We start from the raw sequence: 21271 nt of genomic DNA on the forward strand, positions 1-21271 counted from the left end.
CTTCGGGGGATTTCCGCTGTACCATACAAGCAGAAGAGGTGGATTCGATGGAATTATGGCGGACGTGTCGGGGAAACGCGATTTCGAAGCTGCACGGCCTTGAATATTGAAAAATATTTGGATCGCGCTTCGGCCGATATGCGCCGTGAATAATGATGCTTATACGCGCTGAGAACACAGTTTGTTGATTTACGTCTGGGGTGTATTAATTAAGTATCTCGGCTTTATTTTTTAAACAAAGAAAAAAAGTGTAAAACTGGTTATTCATCAAAATTCAGTCTCCGAACACGCGTATCCGAAGCTCCCTGAAGAAAGTGAAAGGAAATCCACGGACACCGTAAAAAGGACTCGACTCACCTGACCCTGTGTATTAAATAACCGATAGCTTTTTCCTTCCAAAGCTTCTTTTCCCACAGCCGCGTGTTTTTTTTTTTTGAACCCTCGCGGAATATGGAGACGAGTTTTACGGCCTTACGAGACGGCATCCACTGCTTTCATTCTTTCCTTCTCTCACAAACACACACACACACGAGCGCGGCTCGGCTGAGGCATAAACTTTTTTATAGTTTATACGAGACTTTCGCTATACATACGCCCCGAAGCGAACTTTATGCGAACGTTTCACCTGCTAGATTGACCGAGGCTGGAAATCGCATGATTTAGCGTTTCTTTACTCCATTTAAAGCTTGTTACACCGCCGGCCTATTATCGCGAGAATATTTTTTTTCCGCGCGAAATTCGCGGGTCGAGGTATTTCGTGATTTCGTTTACAGCACACTTGCAGCGGCGCAGCTCTCGAAAGAATGCTCCATCAGCTGAATCGATAAGGTACAATGCGTGACAGATTTCCCACGGTTGAATATGAAGAATTTTCCGACGAATATTCGCGCGAGAGTAAAATGAACGTTCCGCTTTCGCAACCGATATTTTATTACGCGAGGAACAACTGCGTTAATTCAGTGGTATTGAAAAATTCTTCTGGATTTTATGAAAATAAAAGTGTTTCGAAGTCGGCACAGGAGTACAGTCTATTACAATGCCAACGACTAATAGCATAAGCTACTACGAATAACGACGTTATGCACTCGGGGAGTTTGAGTAAGTGAAATTATATGGCAGAATTACTGCTCTATATCGCGCAACGAGCCCTAAAACATAATCAGCATCAACTTCCTCGTGACTCGAGTTTTAATAGGCGAACTTCAGGCGTTGAAAAGATGTCCGACATATAATTGTGTAACAACAAATTCGTAAGCAGCTACTCACATCCCAAACGGATAATCTACTCGCGGAGCTCGCGTTTCCCATTAATCAAAAACAAGAGGGAACCCGGCGCAAATCATTCATTCCAATATCCATTATAGCCTCTAGAGCAATATAATTACTGCGCTCAATGCGATCTCTCGAAAACGAGCACCTCATCCAACGCAACAATCGAAATTCCCGTGTGCTCGGAGCGAGCGGCTTTCCAATGCACCGGAGCGCATTGAGTCACATTGTATCGTAAGAGCGAGTGGGAATAAATTAATTCCCGAATTAATTAACGAAGAACGTTTAATTGCGAGATATTCAAGCGAACTTCTTCGGAAATAAGTTAACCCGAGGGCGAGAGAGAGAGAGAGAGAGAGAGAGTTTTGAAGAAGTTCCGCGCTGCGTTGACTCCTGATCACGTCGAGCTATTTCCAGTGCTGTATCTTCCTTCGTTAGTTACTTCGTTGATAAATTTCGCTTGGATGCTTCGATGGATCTAAATATCGAATAACAAGGATAATATAAGTTACAACTCAATCAGCGTCGAAGTAATCAACAGCAATTTACCGGATTCGAGAGCAGAGGCGAAGCTGGAAAAGAGTAGACGTAATTAAGTTGCTGCGATAAAACGAAACAATCAATTAGAGCAGTGATGCGAAATACCAACGACTGAATCAACAAATATTACAAAGCCCGAGATGGACTATGCCGTGGATTTGCTCTGATTTGATTAAGAACACAGCTGACATGGAAATAGGTAGACAACAGACTAGCGACTGGAAAAGTTCAGCAGCGTCCCATAAGAAGTTGTCAATTTAAATATTCATAACAGCGCTGAAAATTGATCTTCATTGCGTCTACTGTATAGCGAACGAGTTGAAAGTAGCATAAATTATAAAATAGTTAAGTTAAACTTCGCAAAAAGTTAAGAATAATCAGCTATTTCTTTGTTATAGAGCTGTATCTTCTAGTAATTAAAATATCGATAACAATGCACCGTAGTTAGTGTCAGTGCATAGAGTTACCCAAAGTACATTGCGCTTTGGCATAATATACAGCATAACATTTATTAAACTGACTACTATATAAATGGTAAAAATACAATAATACGTACAATTTAATTGAAAAATTCATGCATTTAAATTTTGTTCAAGGGCGAGAACCAGTATTTCCTATATCATCCTTGGCAAGTGGTCACTTCATTAGAAGAAGCGAATGGTACTTGGCCATTTCAAAACAAAAGAAAAAATATCATTTTACGCTTACTACATATGGGAAATATAACAGCCATGTTTATTATGTTTGTAAGATTTATGTTTGTGTATAGTACTACAAAATGAAAATGTTTTCCTTAAGCTAGTACATTTATGAAAATTTTGTTGTTAATAACGAGATATTGACCTGATAATTAATAAGCTGAAATAATTTTTCTAGAGTATCAGATTATGGCAAGAATATAAAAACAAAAATTTTCATATTATAATGGAAAATTCCCTTGCATTGATTATTTGTTTTTGTGTTCAAGTTAAAATTATTATGCTTTGTATTAACGAAAAACAGGTACCAGTCTTTTTTATAGTCCATTCTATAAGTATACAAATATTAACTACTGAAAAATATTTTTTAAAGTGTTACTAAAATCAGATTAAAAATATTTATTTGTAGAGATACAGTTTTTACAAACAAGTTCTCGCACTTTGGAAAGATACGAGTGACGAAGAAGAAATAATGATATTAAAACAGCACGCTGATTTTGGATTTAAGACCTTGAAAATTTATATAAGTAAGAGAGTTAGGTTGTAATTAAATCTATTATAAAATTTGGTCAATATTTGTTTGAACGGATACATTATATAGTTGCAGTACATTTTAATTTAACTCTTTTTGTAATTGATATAGTATAGTATTTTTAGTTATATCCAGTACGATCTATCAAGTTATACCAATACTATCTGGGGTGCTGCGGTATTTGACAGATCCCAACATAACTTACTATCAAAAAGAGCTTCCTTTTTATATTGAAATTTATATCGATCAAGAAAAATACTATTATCATATATTCATAGCAATGTTTATTATGATATTGGCTGCCGCGATTATTACGTTTTCTCATGAGCTGACATTTTTGCAATCAGTGCAGCATATAATAGCATCGTTTAAAATTATAGAGTGAGTATTCATAGAAATATGCCACCATCGCATACGTTGAGAAGAGTACCAAATTTATTCCCATAACAATTTGTTCTTGGTAATTAATTTATAAATTATTCGTTTAGGTTTAGCCTAATCAGACTTTCGAAAATAGCAGGCGAAGTGGAATCTGGTCTCAATACATTGAAAGATACTGATAAAATAGTACTGACCAGTATATCTAAAATTGTCGACCTTCATAATGCAACCCTAAAGTATGATCGCGATTTTTAAATTAAGTATGCCTTCAAATATATCTTTCTCATTATTAATTTATTATTTTAACAGTAACATTAAATACATCGATCAAGCTTTCGGCACTACTTACTTTATCATACTTCTATTTAATTCTTTACTGTTTGGCTCTTCATTAGTTCTGGTAATGATTCTAGTTTGGTCTTAAACGTGTTTTATAGAATATTAAATGTTATTATTATGATAAATATCTTTTAAAATTACATAAAATATTTTAGATAAATAACAATTTAGGTGACACGTTGTATGTAATAAGATATGCATTGATATTCACGGGATTAACAACACACTTTTTCATTATTTTTTGGCCAAGCCAAAGAATAACTGACGCTAACGAATCGTTATTTCAGGTTTGGTAAGTTGTTAAAAATAGAACTATCTTAATTCAAAGTTTCGCAAATTTAAAATCGCGTGTTATAAATTCTTTATTGTAGATATAACTATCGATGATAAATGAAATGCGTGGATATGATTACTTTTTATTTTAGTTGCAGTTGTGAATGGTATAAATTATCAAAACGGCCAATAAATTCTTTACGCATAATAATGCTAAAAAGCAGCATGCAATGTGAGATCACTGCTATTGGCATGTTCGTTCTGTCCTTAGAGACATTCTCAAAGGTATGTTTGTTTATGATACGGATAATGTAGATATCGGCAACATTATTTGAACCAAGTATTTTATCTTTTTTTTCAAGCTTTTTAAAACTGGGCTTTCATTCTTCGCAGTATTTGCTCGGAATTAATTAAAGAAAAGTATTGCAGTTAATAATACATTTGTAGACTTTTAGAAATAATATAAATTAACGAGAAAATTATCCTTTTTGATAAATGTGACAAACGCCGAACACGTCTAAAAGTGCACTTATAATGTTTTTGTTTTGCATTAACCACATCCATACGTAAAATTTGTATATGAATGTGAAAAATAAATGTATATAATACACGCGTAATAGTATTTGATCTAGACACGTGTTTTAGTGGACTACATGCCCTGCCAAATATCCAACCAAAATAGCTCATGGTTTTCAATTAGTTAATGTTTCTCAGCATCATTGATGGTTAATATCATATTTAGTCCACAATTTATCAAGTTTTTTTTTAATGAGCGATTTTTCATTTGCTTTAGACTTATGATGGAAAAACTGCATCATTAATAAATCGGCCAATGCGTGCCTTCGACCTTCTGAGATGCTTAACAAATTATTTATATGGAATATAGCTTTTTGTTGTGATTGTACACAGTTCGCAATAATCAATTATTCATCTATATAGTCACAGGAAACCCGTTACAATAATATATTTGAGTAAAAAGACTTAGTTTAAAATTATATTCCAAAGTCAATTTAAATATTAATTACAACGCTGAAAATCGATGTTCCTCGCTTTTGATGCGAAGTGAGTAAGGTAGAAGTAGCATAAATTATAAAATACTTGATTTTAACTCTTTTGCGGAGAACTTGAAAGGGGTAAACTAAACTTAATTATATATCGATTATGGTGCGCTTTTTCATCCAGAAAATACGCCTTTAATCTTAGTCAGTGCATAAAGTTACCAAAGAAATATTATACTTTAGAACTGCACACAGCAGAAAATAAATTTTTGGTTTGTACTGGATGGTAAAAATTTAATAATAAATAAATTAATTCAGTTAAAAAAACTATTTATACGAATATTTTTTACGGTCAGGGTGAATTGAGGAAAAAATTTACTGTGTACTCACTTTTGTAAATATCGGTGATTGAGAATAAGAAACCACTTGGACGTTTATTCGGAGTAAGCAATGAATGATACCCAAAATTAACAAAGCGAATATTGCATTGAAATTTTATTCAAGGACAAGTACTTCCTATATTATGCTTAGCAAGCAGTTACTGTATTGTAAAAAGTGTCTGATTGTTGGCCATTTCAAAATCAAACGAAAAACGTGATACTTCGTTCAATGCATTTTGGAAATATTATGATGATCATATTAGTTGCTGTGAGTAATACTTTCATTTAATTCTTGCATTAAAAACGCCAGTAATTTATAAATTAACAAATAAATCTAAACGCTGCAGTGACTGGCGTCAGAGATGTGCGCGATATGTATGACATGATCTTGTCATTTTTTTAATCAACGTATTTGTAATCAACCGAGAAAAATAAATGCATCCGGATTAACGTATTTCACTTGATTGTATAAAACATAGTTGAAAATAATATTCGAGAGCCAATTATTAAAATAATAATTTCAACATTAAACATTTATTTTCTTCATTTCAAACGCGCATAATGTAAGTTTAAAGCAGTATGAATTATGAAATAGTTAATTTCAAATTTTTCGCAGAAAACTATATAAAGCATTAATTTTTATGCTCTTTTTTAATAAAAAGATACGTATCCGAGCTTAGTCAGTGAATAGAGTTAGCAGAGATATCTTGCGCTTCGACATAGTATAAAACATAACATATAATATTTAAAAAAATCATCTGTTACTGTGATTAGCACTCCTATTATAGCACTTGCTTTATTAGAAATTAGATTCTCATTTCCCTACAGAATTAATGGTAAATATAGAATAACAAATAATTATATTTAAAACCTATTTTTAATAACAATCTTTCTTATAAGTACTTTTAAAATGAACGTTTTATATGAATTTGAAAAAAGTTATTTTTATATCGCACTCATGTCAAGAACAATTATCATGAAAAATAATAAATTTAAATATTATTTAAGGATAAGAACTTCCCACACCATGCCATTTGAAAATCAAATAAAAAAAATGATAATACGTTTAATACATTTTGTAAATATGATAATGATGTTAGTTATGCTTGTAAGAAATATTTTGTTATGAGAATCGACAGAATATTTTCCTTGGTGACCCAAGCTATAAGAGTGTTTAAGTAAAATTAAGACAAATAACGTTAATAATTGTATAACTGAAACTTGTTTCAACATTTTTTAAAGATTCCGATGATTTTTATCCATGAAAAGAGGAAAACATTTTGTAGGGTTCGGTACAAATATCTTTCTATATAATTCAACTATTTTCTTACCTTTACTGTCTTATTTTAATGAAAGGCAGGTAAAAATTGTTTTATTTTTTATCCCAGCATATAACTTCAGTTTTTTCTAATAAACAAATAAATTATTTGTAGAGAAAGAGGTTTTACGAGCAAATCTTCGTACAATGGAAAGATACGAGTGACGAAGAAGAAATAATGATATTAAGGCAGTATGCTACATCTGGATTAAAAACTATTATCAGATACACAAGTATGTAGTTAACAAAAATGGTCCACTTTCTACCAGGGACTTTTGATATAATTTTGTAAACAATCTAGAAAATATATAGTTCTTTTAGCTTCTATCAGTATATATTTTCAAACAGTAACAATGTTGTTAACGCTGATGAAATATCTGATGAACCCCAACATAACAAACTACCAAAAACAGCTTCCTTTTTATGCTGAATATTTTGTCGATCAAGAAAAATACTTTTATCAATTATATTTATTATTATATTTCATGATCGGCGCTGCCTTCATTGTTACCTTTTCTCATGAACTAACATATTTTCAATTGGTGCAGCACACAATGGCCTCGTTTAAGATTATAGAGTGAGTTTCTGTGAAAATTATCACGAAACTCGAAATAATCAATTTTAATAACTTATGAATTTATCGTTTAGACTCCGTCTCAGTAGGCTTTTAAAAATAGTAAAAAGCGTAGACTGCTGCCTTGGTAGATTTAATGATGCTGATCAAAAAATATTTACTAGTATACGTGGAGCAGTTGACCTACATAATGTAACTCTAAAGTATGATCACAATTTTAATGTGAGGTATTCCTTGATGTACATCTTACTTATTACTTAGTTATTTTAACAGCAACATTAAAATTATTAATCGCTCTTTTGGTACTACTTATCTTTTTGTACTTTTACTTAATAGTGTGATGGTTGGATCAGGATTATTTGTGGTGATGGTTTTATTTTCCTTTTACTTAGATGTGTCTGTAGAATATTAAGTGTTTTAAAATTATTATAATAATAAGTATCTTCTTACACGACTTAAAATATTTTAGATAAGTAAAAATATAGATGACATATTTGATCTCATAAGATACGGACTATCATTCCTGGGATTGACAACACACTTTTTTATTATTTTTTGGCCAGGTCAAAAAATTATAGACAGTAGTGAGTCGTTATTTAATTTTTAGTAAGTTGTAAAAAGTCTCAATTTATATTGATGCGTATAATTATGTAAAGTTATTTTAATATTACCAAACAAAGAATAACCATTTCTTTAGTTACAGTTGTAAATGGTATAAATTATCAAAACAGTCAAAGAGGACAATAAGCATCATGATGCTAAGAAGTTTCGGACAATGTCAGATCACTGCTAGTGGAATGTTTGTTATATCTTTGGAGACATATGGAAAGGTTCGTTAGTTTACGATAAAAATAATATAGGTGTAGGCTAAACTAATTTAACCATAACTTATAATTTTATTGATATTTTTTCAAGCTTTTTAAAGTCGGGTTATCGATCTTTGCAGTATTTTCTCAAAATTAATTTAGAAAAATACCTAGTATATCTAAAAACGCACCTAATAAAATTTACACTATCGCTTTTTGACTCTCAATTCTTTTCGCCTTAGATTATACTCACCCTTCCATTTCATTCCTGATTATAACGCAGCGGAAGTATCCCTCCTTCTCATTTCCTATTATACCAATTCTTCGATAACAACGTAGATTTTCCTTCTTCTTCGGGTAATAACGACGTCGCCATTACAGCAGCGACAATAACATCGTCGCTGCGAATTATGACTGTTTTACAACCAGTGTCGATATGTCCTTTTACGCTTCAACATTGCCGTTTGAACGTCGTATTCGTGAGCTTTGATGGTGATTATACCACGAGGGAACTTTCAATGCTTTCGTTGGAATCACTCGATAATGCACTTTCTGTATCTGTCATAAAGGCCATTGATGGTAGCGCCAATGAGGTTCGAATACTTCGTCGATTCCATCATTAGCAGAGGGTATAGTGTGAAATCTTCGGTAACGAGAAGCTTTTAAATCGAATAACGAAGTTGGTAAGCGTTGACGTTGTTAAATAGCAAAATTCTATTCGCTTATTTTTATACTTTGAGATTAATAGGTGAGTGACAATTTCCGTGATAGTAATTGAAGATAAATCGAGACCTTGGCTTCACTAATTGATCACACCTATACATTTAAATTGACCAATCCAAATCTCCCAACGATCTGTAATTCCAGTGATCGCAACCAATTGCCACGTGCGATGGTGCGTGTTCGATAAGCTTGCCATTAATCAATCCAGTCGCTATTTACCACGAGAAAAAAAAAAACGACGGGAACAAATTACCGTTCGCGAAGGCAATCGCGCATTTTCCGCCGTAGAAATCGATCGTCGCCGGACGGTCACGAGGTATTCGCATCACTGGTTCATAAGTGTCCGCGAATCGTACGCGTGAGGAAGTTTTCGTCGAGTGGTCGTTTCGGTGTGTTTTGGAGTTGAAATAGTTTGATTGCGTTCTCCAGCAGAGATATGACGCGAATACAGCGGTAAGCTATATCTCCAAGCATTGATGATGATATTTCACGAGAAGACATGATCAAAGCTCGTACACCTTTTCAGTCCATCACTCGCCGCAGAGTAGTATCCGCAGAAGCTCACATAATACGCGGCATCAAAGTCGAAGCGTGTAATACCGGCGACAGGCTTACGCTTCAATATCCTCAAAGGCTAGGCGGAATAACGTCACCGAAATGCTGCGCGATGATCTCGGGTCGCGAAAAACCTGCGCGCGATGAGCCCAAGATCGGCAATGGGATGAAACTTGCTTGGCTGGATACGGGGGAGGCCAAGAGTCGGGGAAAGCTCAATCCTCTGCTGGAGCAGCTGAAACGCTACTGCGGCTACTTTAGCCTCGCCGGCTGTAAGTATATCGCCGAGGGACAACGCACGTGGTTCAAGAGGTGATATTGGTTTCGTTATACCTTACGATGAAAGTTTTTTTTCCTTTTATTAAGGTGACGTTATTATTTCAGGGTGATGTGGATTCTTCTGCATCTGGTGATGGTTGGAACACTGGGAGCGATCATTTGCAACGTTTTGGACGATTTCAAACACACGCCAGTCGTGACCGTGGTGGACTCGGATAACTACCCTTCGAATCTTCCGGACTTACCCGGTAACTGAGTATTTTTTTTTTAAATTTTTCTCTATACTCGACACCAATATCGAATATTATACGCGACTTCCTGATACGGGCGGACGTATTTTAAAGGTAAAAATCGACGTCGGGGTTATCGCAAATCCTCACTTTTCACGAGTCAGCGAGTCAGAAAAACCGATTTCCAGGGACCACGTTTGAAAAGCGTTTGTGTTGGTGAGAGGAGCTCTATATTCGCGATAATAACTATTAGAGAATATTCTCGCCTGCATTTTTCCTCTATCATAAATTGTTCAAAGAACCGAGCCTACACAATTAAAAGCCAACGAAACGATCCTTCAGCCAAAATAACCGAGCCTCGTTATCTCTGTTTCGCAGCGGTGGCCGTATGCAGCATCAAGCGAATCAGTCGGAAAGCCGCTCTCAGGCTCGCCGAACGAATGTAAGCTCGCAAATTCGAAAATTTCAAAGTCCGCCCACTCGCGGCCCACGCGGTCGGCAACTGCTAATTGAATTTTAAAGCATCACAAAAGTTTCGCTCGATTGAACGCCATCCGCTCTCTCGCAATATCGGGCTGATATTGGCTTTTTTGTTTACGGCGGGGCTACTTATATTTTACCGCTGGGAAATTCGCGCAAATTGCAATTTCGCCGCGAAAAACGACGACGACGACGAAAATGTACGCCGAGGAAATTTTGATAAATGAGGAATAATTTGTTGTTTTGATGAGGCACGTGCATGGGGCTTTGTGTTGAGGGCTGGATATGAAAGAATAATTTAGGGTAATAGCTATTACACGATGTAACGAGATACCATCAATGTTGAATTATTTTTAATGCGATTTCGCGTATCAGTTCGTAATACGCCGCATTCGACGATTAATCCCAAGAAAATATTCATAATCGTGTACATAATGCAGTAATTAGCGCAGAGTGAGAGAACCATGTAGCCGCACAACCCGATTAACTTATATAAATGAGAATGCAAATTCGCGGTGATTGCGGCGCGCAACATCCTCATCAGAGCTGCGCACGAAAACGTTTCGCCGTCCAGTATGCCGAGTAAAGCACCCGGAAACTTTTCAATTACAAATTAATATCATCAACGTCCGCGTAACCAAGCACTGTACACACCTCTGAATCTCTATCTAGCCGCACCGTCATTTCACGCCAGGACGACTCTCACCTAATCTTATAGAAAAAGCTGCGTCGCTCGAGAGAGAGAGAGAGAGAGAGAGAGAGGGAATTTCAATTGGCGCGAGCGCTCGGGACGATAAATATTTGGAAAGGCGATTTGTGCACACGTTAACCGCATAACCACGAGGGCGCGTACATTTTCGCGTGTGCGTGTTCGCGCATTGTGCCGAGGGTGGGAGGGAGGGCCAGAGTAAATCACGGAGTAACAATGAACACGGCAGGTGTTCCAGTTCTGCTTCCGTGAGCTCGCATTGTTCGTCGCCTCGCGTAGGTTATTATAAGCGGGCGCGCTTTTAGTCGAGAAAAACAAATATATCGCCAACTGCTCGGAACCGTTCAGGTTCCGCGAGTCCCAGGACGGTTTCTGCTGCGTGTTCAACTACGCCACGGAGATGGACGATCTTGTTTATCGACGCTCTTATTTTCGGGTTTCTCGCAGACAAGGCCAGAAAAGCCCAGTCCACAAGGCGCACAAGATCGAGAGTCTCGGAAAAGTAAACGGGCTGTCCTTTCTGATGGAGCCTTTCCTCGACGACTACCTGTTCCCGATACTGCCCGTCAGCGGCTGGAAGGTATAATCCAACTAGCATAACCAAACGGATCGATTAAAACGATTCTCCCCTCGTAAAACACCCACAGATAACGATCTTCAGCCCGAGCGATTACCCGGACAACACGTCCGGCGGAGTCTCCGACGCTCTGATCTCACCTCAGACCGAGAACTTTCTCGAGCTCAACGGAGACTCGTTCTTCAGCGAGAAGGCGGTGCACAATGTCGACATCGAGCAGCGCAAGTGCATTTTCCACAGCGACGCCGCGGCCCTTTACGACAGCTACACGTACAGCGACTGCATCGTCAACTGCCGAGTGAACGACATACACGCGACGTGCGGATGTCGACCCTTCGTGTATCCCAGGCGCAGTGAGCGATTTGTCTTCTTGTTCTATTTCCTTCGATTTTTCCCCCTCGGTATAAAGCGTCTGATTGAATGACTGCTTTCGACGAGAGCACGACGTGTTTGGCTTTATTCCGCTGAAACGGCACTTACAGCGATAACTAGATCTTTTTTTTTTATTCGAGAAAATCATTGGCGAAACTCTGAAAAATCCAATCGCGATTTAATCATCGACGCTGCTCGTTAATCAGCGCCATTAATTAAAAATCATTCGAATGCCCGGGGAGAGAGCTGCTATTGGCGCTAGTGAAAAGCCAAATTCTCTCTAAAATCGCGGCGGGGAAAATTTATCGGTCCGCGATATGTGGCTAAAATGCGCGGGGCTGTATAATCCGAGAGTGCGGTATGCCTCTCATTGGCGCGCTATTTAACGGTAAAAAGGTAAATGGTATGCGCGGGAGCACCTATGCCGGGCTAATAATAATTAGCCATTTGTAATGAACCCCTATATCGAGTAGTGATGGAATAACGGAGAAGTGCATAATATATTCGTGGAATTTAGCTATTAGTTAATGTTCGTGCATTGTACGCGAGGAATAATTTATTCTATGAAAAATCGTGAATCTGTCGGCGAATTCCAGCATAATTCAGCGCGCGATTACATCACCTCTATAGAATCGCACGCGGCCAGTCTCGCAAGATGTTAATTCTTCAGCTCAATCTTCATACTAACGAGCTGCTCTATATCCAAGCTTCGAACATATACTACGCTACAGACGAAAAAAGAACGATCAAGAGCTGTAGAGAGTGAATTCCTTCTCTCCGCTACACACACACACACACACACACACATACACACATTCAGGGCAGAGTATAAGAATGCAGCAGCAAAAATGAGCATCAAACTAATTCCACCATCCCTCGTCGGCGGCCTAATTGAATTTCCCGCCCTCCTCCTCACTCTCAAATTACGGGAAAGTGCAGCGGACGATCTGTAACGAATAACGTTACTTCGCTCGTCGGGCCACACACACACGTACACATTCTCTATACCCACAGAGAGAGAGAGAGAGAGGAGTCCTGCAGCGAGACTCCTTTAACGCTTAAAGCGGATATCGCACGAGCTTATGCTGGTTTTCATTTTAATTTAATTTTTTTTTTCTGGAATAAGGACGGCCGATTACGAAGGGACTAGCGTTCATCGCATTAAAGTTTCAGAGTACAGTGGAGACTCTCGTGTGTATATACTCTGATTAGTTTTCGAGAGATAGACTCAGCTGCTACACGCGCGTACTAACTACAGGCTGCTTAGCCGAAGGTTATGGAGTTTCCTCTCAAAGGGATATGTAACGACGAACAGTTTCCTGGAATACGATGGCGTGTAACCTGAATTTTTAAAGTTAATACGTATCGAGTAGTTGATGCGAGTGGGATTATTAATTTCGCAAAGTTTCGATGCGCCGAGCTGATGAGCCTCGAATGAAGTTTTTTTATCGCCTATGCATTCGCTTTTTTTTGAGAGAAAAAAGATTATTGCGCGCACAGGATGTAAATAGTGCCTGCACAGATTCAAATGTGAGGGAAATTCAAATTCGCGTGGAAAACTAAAAAGTACAATGAATACACGCATCGATTTTCACAGCCAAGTGGTGGTCGGTGCTGCCGGACGACATCGCGAGAAACGACCAGGAGTCGACGTGATCAGTAACGCGTCTTGGTCGTTGCGCTGCAAGAATTGCTATTCCTCCTGCAACATTCTTCCGTTATTATAAAGTCCATCCCTCGCGTTTTTGGCTAGAAAAGCACGATGGAGAAAGCTCCGAGTGATTAATGGAAAGGAACGAGGCCGGTGGTGAAGATTCGAAGGGAGCAGCTCCGCGAGGACTTGGCTCAAGATAGACGCTAGCCAAGTCCTTTCGGGAGGACTAGGCGCCTTGACTAATAAAAGAAATCCATTTCATAATGTTCCGAAACTCGCGATGTCGTCGCCAAGTTCACGCCGCTTTCATCAGGATCATCTTCTTTTCAAATCTTGGATTAACCCTATAAGTGCACCCCAAGAAACACGCGAATTCGAGCCTTTGGTTAGAGCCGATGCTTCGTCCCTTAGCAGAAACTGCCCAAAGTTCTAGCCTACCTTTTTTTTTCGTGTTTTTCCGTCCTCTTCAAGCCTATATGTATAGGTAAGGTATATACATAGGTAGACTAGAACTTTGGGCAGTTTCTGCTAAGGGACGAAACATCGGCTCGAATCTTACCTATATATTTTTGCGTATTTTTCTGTGCTCTTCAAGCCTGGTTAGGTTAGATTACTGGGAATCTTGCGATTCAGGTGAGCAATTACGTGGTGATATTTCGGATCGTTGCAGGGCCTTTAATAATTCAGACTTAGAGTTAATATGCGTGTTTTTTCTCCTTGTCAAGTTGTTTCCACTGATGAAACATAAGAAACTTCACTATCGCATACAATCTGGAATAACTCTTACGGTTGCCCGACTACAGCGAGTTGATACTCCTTTAACAAAGTAGCTAATAAACGCACAATAGCAGCAGTCTATTCAGCAAGAATCCTCCATTTCGATTTCTAAGCCACAAAGGCAAGATTATAGGCCCGCTGTGCATTAAGCTTCCTCTCCTTCTCTGTCGAACGGTACAATACAGAGCGGATACGTTTCGCCTGTTTCTGCATAATGCAACTACGAATGTGGACTCAAGTCGGGCTTAAGCTCTATCCCTTTACTTAGTCGCACTGAGCTTTTCGATTTACGCCGATGCTTGACAGTAGTTGATAAGTTCAGGTGCAGTGTACAGCGTCGAATGAATAAAAGAGGAAAAAAAGGTTCCTCAAACATCCCAGGATAAATATTCATCCAGCCATCAATTACACACTCGAAGCAATATAATCCCGCGTATAGAATACGTCTCTCGTCACCGGGCGTCGGCTCTCCAAAAACAAACAAATGCTATCCCACGTCCAATAACGCAATAAATATCACTCTATTAACATGCATCTGGCCCGCAATGTCCCACTATACATATATAAATATACCGCAGACGCGAGAGCTTTCCGCTCTATAAACCAGCTCCCCTTTCAGCATCAGCCGGTACTGCGTATACCCCGAGTGCATATCCCTTCCGAAAAAACGAATGGATTAAATAGCGGAAAAAAGGTGCGGGATATGTAGGATGAAAAACGACGATAAAAAAAGTAAAACAGCCTGCCTATATAGAGGTAATCGAGCTCCATAATATACGAGCCGGTGCGTTTTCGCGGGGGCAGGAAAAATAGAGTGAGGTATACAAAAGCTTCCTCTGCGAAAGATATATATATATATATATATATATATAGAAGCGGCGGAACTTTGCATCGCAAACGCAACAGCGGCCCAAATTTATTCCATTCATTGACGACGCGTCTTTTGTCCCTCGTGTACAGCGCGAACACTTTGTGCGAGGAGGAATTGATACTGTATGTCGAGTCTCGTTTCGATGCAGGTTAGTTTTTTATTTTCGTTGCTTTATGGTCGGTGAATTATACGGAGGGATTTTAGGCGGATTTACTCACTCTTCACTCTCGCAACGCGAACCAAAAGTAAAAAACCTCTTAAAAATAGTTTTCAATCCAAGTTTCTCGGGAACAAACTCAAGCTGGCGACGACAAGCCGCAGGAGTATATATACAGAGCCAACAGGGACCAGCCGTCGTCAGACTCATCTCTCTCTCTCTCTCTCTCTCTCTCTCTCTCTCTCTCTCTCTCTCTCTCTCTCTCTCTCCCTCTCACTCACTCACTAGCTCGCCAAGTTTTTGCATAATATTTGCCTGATTATAGACAGCTGATGCTCTGCGGCCACATTTAAATATTTCGCGATCGTAGGACGAGCATAGCGCGTTAGCTCTCTTGTGAATTAACGATGGCATAATTCCTTATTTCTCTCAGCGAGTGTATAATTCAAAGGCATAAAATGACACATTTATAATTAACGTAATAATAATCCTTTTTATTTTCGTTCGCAGGCAACATCGGCGGCATCTGCGGCGTCTTAATCGGCTTCAGTCTCATAAGCGCCTTCGAGTTCGTCTACTTCCTGGTGCTGTCAATCCTGGCTCTCCTCAAGAGTCGCCATCCTAATGAAAATCAGGACAAATCCTACCCTATGAGGCCGATTTTCTGGGACGAGCTAGCGCCTCGAGGAAAAACCAGAAATACCCACGCTGAAGAGACGAGTCCTCGCTCACTGAAGATCACGGTTAAACAACGCAGCGTACGATTTTTAATTTCGTTTCGAGGGATTACCGGCCGCCGCAAGGGAGAGAATAAATCAATTCGCCTGGCTTACCGGTCGCTCATCAGAAGTAGTACGAAGAGGAGAAAGTAGCGAGTGGAGGAAAGAAATAAAGGAACAGTCGGTGAAAGAAGCGCTCGCGGAATAAAAAAGTTTGTTACGTCATCGAAACGAACGCTTTTCGTTCGTCGGCTCTTTTGTTTAATTAATAAACGCGGGTGGTAAAGCCGCTCTGTTTTACACTAAATAGCATCGGTATCGCCGTAGGCTGACGCGGATGGAATTCTCTCGCCGCAGAGAATCGAGTACTGATGCGACGATATAGATTACGTTTGACGGCGTACGTAGGCTCTCCAATAGGCACGAGTATATAGGCAGAAGATGCGTAGAAAAAAGAAGGAGAGCGAGTCTGCGGCCCTCGTCGTAAAAATGCCCGTAAAGCAGACGCGAATAAATCACTCGGGATGGGTCTTTGCACGGAGCTTTTATGAGCGCAGTTGTGTGGATCGAGCGAGAAGCCGAAGATGCTTGGTTAAATTGGTATATAATATCGCGTGGGCTTATGCGTTTGAAAAGTGGAAAATTGACGCTTTGGAAATGAGTATAATACGAGGGTCTAGTTATTCGTGTTAAAAGTCACTCGATCAGCAGGTCGCACACGCATTGATTTGCTCGAGAGGTCAGAGTAAAGTCTATATAAAATTTAAACGGTTATTAGGTTCGTTTAATGATATAAATGAGATCGAATTGAATTAATTTTGTGCGTGATTCAATATCACTGGTAATAGAACACTTTGATCCCTTCGATATTCAAACGTGATTAAATACCAACTAAAAAAGCCATATCCCTAAAGCATCTTTCCTCGGAATTCGATTCGAGCAAAAATTGTTCGGCATTTCGACACGCGTCTCCGGGCGCGACAAAATAGAACCGGCGCGCGTGAGGGAGTTTATATTCTCGCGGCTGTGAAAATCACAAAGCCGAGTCGTCGAGATCGACGGCACTTTCAAGCGCTCGTAATTCACCGCTATACTTTTTTCGCTCTTGCTCTCTCTCTCTCTCTCTCTTTCTCTCTCTCGAAAGGAGATAAATAGCCGAATGCGCTGATTGATCCGAGCTTTTTTCGCCGACGACGCAGTCGCCGAGATTGAAAGTTTCCGATATGATGGATTCGAGTGGAGGAGCATTGGGATTTTTGAGGGAAAAGCGTAGCGCGCGGCTGATCGAACGATAACGTCGTTATTTCGCGAGTTTCCCGAGAAGATTTTGGTTTGATTATGCGAAACGCGGAGACAAGTTCGAAGCTTGGATTTCGATTCGGAGTTTGGCCGCACGCACCGATGTGAGCGCTCGTAAAAGCGTCGTTTCGCGCAGTGGGAAAGGCAAATATTTATAGCCTATGGAGCGTAAAAAGCGCGGCTAAAATTCAAAAGGTCAATTTTAATGCCTCCTGAAAAACAATCCCTGATACAGTAATCAATTTAAACATATGAGCCTAAATAACGAACGAACGAAATAATCCCCTGCAGAATCTTCGCACGCAATAAAAGGAGGAAAAACGAAAGAGCCGATTGCTGCAGCTAACAAAGCCTCCTTACCTCGATCCTTCGACGTCTTTTGCATACCTCAGACTCGCTGTACTCGGCGTTATATTATTCTCTTCTTCTTCGCCTCCCGCACACACATACACGTATAGAGCGTGTGTCAGTCTCGATGAAATTGTGTCTCTCCCGTGTGCCGTAAAAATGGATCCGAGAGAAGAGAAAGGGACTCAAACGTATATAAGGATATGAAATTTTTCTCACGAACTTGTCCTTTTTCTCGCTCCCGACGTATACGTCTTTTTTTTTTTCTTCTCCTCCTCGAATATGTAGTATCCTCGGCACGTCGCGCGTTATGCGGTCGATGCTCGCGTCGGCGGATAGGTGAGCCGCGGCTAATTCGGAAGGTGCGATGATAAGTTTAGCAGTTTCGTAGTGTTGATCGGAGGTGTTATTTTGAAGAATTTGTTTATCCCGTTAATTTTGCACAGCGACCTCAATCTCGATCAGCGAAATTTATTCTCGGTATATCGCGACACACTTAGTCCGACGTTATCACACTAATTGACGTCGCAATTATACGAACCGCGTAACGTATACGATGAGAATTCGAAAGTGCGTTATTATTGGAAGCAGAACTTTAAAGCAGATTAGTCGAATTGGAAGCTTCAAAAATAGCCATGCAAAACCTCTCGCGAAATCCCGCGCAAAATCGACTATTCTCCTCACGCGTCCCTCGCGCGTCTGATGTTTATGAATCTGTCTCGCGCTTCCGCATAAATTCCTCAGCCGCGAAAATTTCCTCCGGGCATCGTGCAGCTGCGTCGCGCAAAAATAAGCGTCCCGAGAGCTGTTGCGCACGTGGTTGACGCAGTAGTGGGAAACTCGATTTTCCCGTCCCAACCCCTTTTCGCGCGACTTCGCGGCAAACGAGGTTATACGCTCACGAGCTCTGAAGAGTGTGTGGGAGGCTTTTAGCTGCCGAAATGCTGTGTGTACGTTCGCGGGAGTTAGACTTGTTGTGAAGTACAGGAAATGACGACGTGGCTGTGTAGGTAAACAATTTGCGTGAATTTTGACAAACGGGCAAAGTTAGATAGATGTATAGTCATCGGATTCTCAGCCTGTACGTCAGGTGGTCCTCACCGCAAGATCGCAGGAAAGGAAGAAAAGCCTCATCGCGCGCGCAGGCGATAAATTTCGCGTCTCCAGAAGATCCTCGACTCGGCCCGCTTTATCCTTAATCTCGGCTTGTCTGATCGGCTGATGGCTGGCTGACGTCTCGGAAGCAATAAGAACTCGAATGGACGATTTCTCGCGCTTATCAGCCCTCTTCTTCCTTTCATCGAGACGTTGCTAATCGATCGATCGACCGAGAAGTGTTCCTATGCGATGTTTTTTTTTTCTTTTTCGTTTATTTATATTTACGAAAGGAACCGATCGTAATTCGCATCTACATCAAGCGCCGCGTTTAGTTTTAACACTGAGTAGCGGGACGATAGGATCGACTATAAACACCGGCGGCATAAAATCAACCGGAAATTGGTTTTCTTGCCGGGGCTGTAACGCGGAATAGAGTGATTACACTTTCAAAGAGCGCGCGCGCGCGAGTTTTATAAGTCAATCAATCTTTACTGCCTTAACTGCAGAGTAGAAGGTGGTGGTGTGTGTGTATAAGGACACGTAGTTTACAAGAAGTGCGTATACTTTTTTTCTTTAACGTAGTTCGCAGAAGTCGCACAGCGTCTTGAGATGACTCGTAAAATATTACGGATTTTTTTTTACGACTTTGGTCGAATCATTTGGCTTGATTTGATGACGGCATAAAAGCGCGGGCTGCAGTGTACGCGGGTGTCAAACTAGCGACTAAGTTTATGCGAAGCCAAAATAATCCGCGACGGTACATTAAAGCACATAAAAGGGTCAAAGAGATATTCGCCGGTATATTTCAAACAAAAAATAAATTCGTAAATTACTGCCGTCTCTCTCTCTCTCTCTCTCTCTCGGTGTATAGTCAGGCACACGCATACATATGCATAATTCCACTGCGGCCGATCGGACAATCGTCGGCGCGCGAAACGCAAATAATTTAAAAATCTGGCAGTCTACCAAATACGGCTTTGACGCAACGCGCCCTGTGTGCTCTCTTTTCTAAAATACGATGAATAATGGATCGCCTCGACGTATGGGACTGAGATATAGAGAGGGAGATAGGGGAAAAAAGCTCTATTTTTACTATTTCAGGAATGCAGAGCAGTATAAGCGCCTTATATTTTATGTGTATTAATAAAACGCTGTGCATTGTCTCGCGAGCGCGGCTTCGAATTTTTTCTTTCTTTATATACCTTTGGGTTTTGGATGATTGTTATATGCAGGCTTTATGCAGACAGTTCAGCGGCCACAACGTTGTGCAGAATAGTGATTCGCATGCAATTGATGAAGGATTATTAAGTGCCGAATAAAATATGCTTAACATACCTTGCTTTCGCTCGCGCTATGAACTGCTTGTATCATCACCCAACGATCGTAACTTATGCTACTAAGATCCACGTTCGAATGAGACGCGTAGCAATGACCCTATGAGATGAAGCACCTTACGAAAACAAAAAATACAAATTTTAAATCGTTACAGTATCTATAATATACCATTATCAGCTATAGGTGCAAATTACGATATTTATTTACATATGGAAAATTACCGCTTTGTGTACCGATAATTTCGATAATTATACCTATGACGCATGTATTATTCATCATTTGCACATGTGGGAGATGCGGAAAATCGGTCCATCCCCAGTTCGAGAGCGACGCCGAGAGGTAGAAACAAACGGAGAGCTCGACGGTGCAGGCGGTGCAGGTACGACGCAGTGAGGCAGAGACAACGGCCGGGCAAGAAGTGGACGAGCGTTTATTGGAAAGTCCGTGGCTAAGAAGAAGAAATCGACATTTGTTCACAGTACAGGCGAATAGTCAGGTGTGGAGACGTTTTTTCGAAGGATCGTCTTGTGAGGTAGATGCTATGCTATCGCAAGTTTGTATGAAAAATTCGTTATCTCATATTTCTTTCAATTATCTTGTTCTGTATAAAATAGTAAGGCACTTGTCGCGCTGCCTTTTTCCAATATTCGTTTTTAGCGCATCAGTTATATTTTATAGTTCTAGTACATTACTTATAGTACCTATATGTATGCAGGAGGCAAAAATAATCTCCATTCAATCTATTAAGTTTTAATTTACGTTACAGATACTGAGCGTCGACGTATTTTTGGATGTATAACTAGGATATTTCTGGGCAAGATGAACGTCGATCGATTCGAATCCTACGATTTGTATATTTGTAAAAACTATATATTATTCACGAGAAATAAAAACTTTCTATCTGTACTACATTTATCAAGATCATTAAGATATATTATATATTCTGCGAGTAGTAAAATACATAATATCATCCTAGAATA

At 39.6% G+C, this 21271-nt stretch overlaps 1 protein-coding gene and 2 pseudogenes across 3 annotated transcripts; all 3 read left to right on the forward strand.

The window, feature by feature from the left end:
• Or208PSE (odorant receptor 208 pseudogene) lies at window positions 2384-4442 on the forward strand (annotated as a pseudogene).
• On the forward strand, window positions 5529-8265 carry Or209PSE (odorant receptor 209 pseudogene; annotated as a pseudogene).
• LOC103316763 lies at window positions 7586-21269 on the forward strand. Of its 3 annotated transcripts, XM_031926287.1 has the most exons (6): window positions 7586-7908; window positions 8000-8132; window positions 8218-9698; window positions 9771-9913; window positions 16003-20823; window positions 21058-21269. In XM_031926287.1, the coding sequence occupies exons 3-5, from the start codon at window positions 9331-9333 to the stop codon at window positions 16362-16364; spliced, it is 873 nt and encodes a 290-aa protein (XP_031782147.1). In that variant the 5' UTR covers window positions 7586-7908; window positions 8000-8132; window positions 8218-9330; the 3' UTR covers window positions 16365-20823; window positions 21058-21269. The 3 variants fall into 3 exon arrangements, with proteins under 3 accessions (XP_031782147.1, XP_031782148.1, XP_031782149.1); XM_031926288.1 differs by lacking the exon at window positions 7586-7908 and having other exon boundaries at window positions 7935-8132; XM_031926289.1 differs by lacking the exons at window positions 7586-7908; window positions 8000-8132; window positions 8218-9698 and adding exons at window positions 11532-11664; window positions 11732-12014 and having other exon boundaries at window positions 9805-9913.
• Window positions 21270-21271: the final 2 nt, after the last annotated feature.

The sequence above is a fragment of the Nasonia vitripennis genome, chromosome 3 (assembly GCF_009193385.2).
Source record: "Nasonia vitripennis strain AsymCx chromosome 3, Nvit_psr_1.1, whole genome shotgun sequence".
Taxonomy (NCBI): domain Eukaryota; kingdom Metazoa; phylum Arthropoda; class Insecta; order Hymenoptera; family Pteromalidae; genus Nasonia; species Nasonia vitripennis.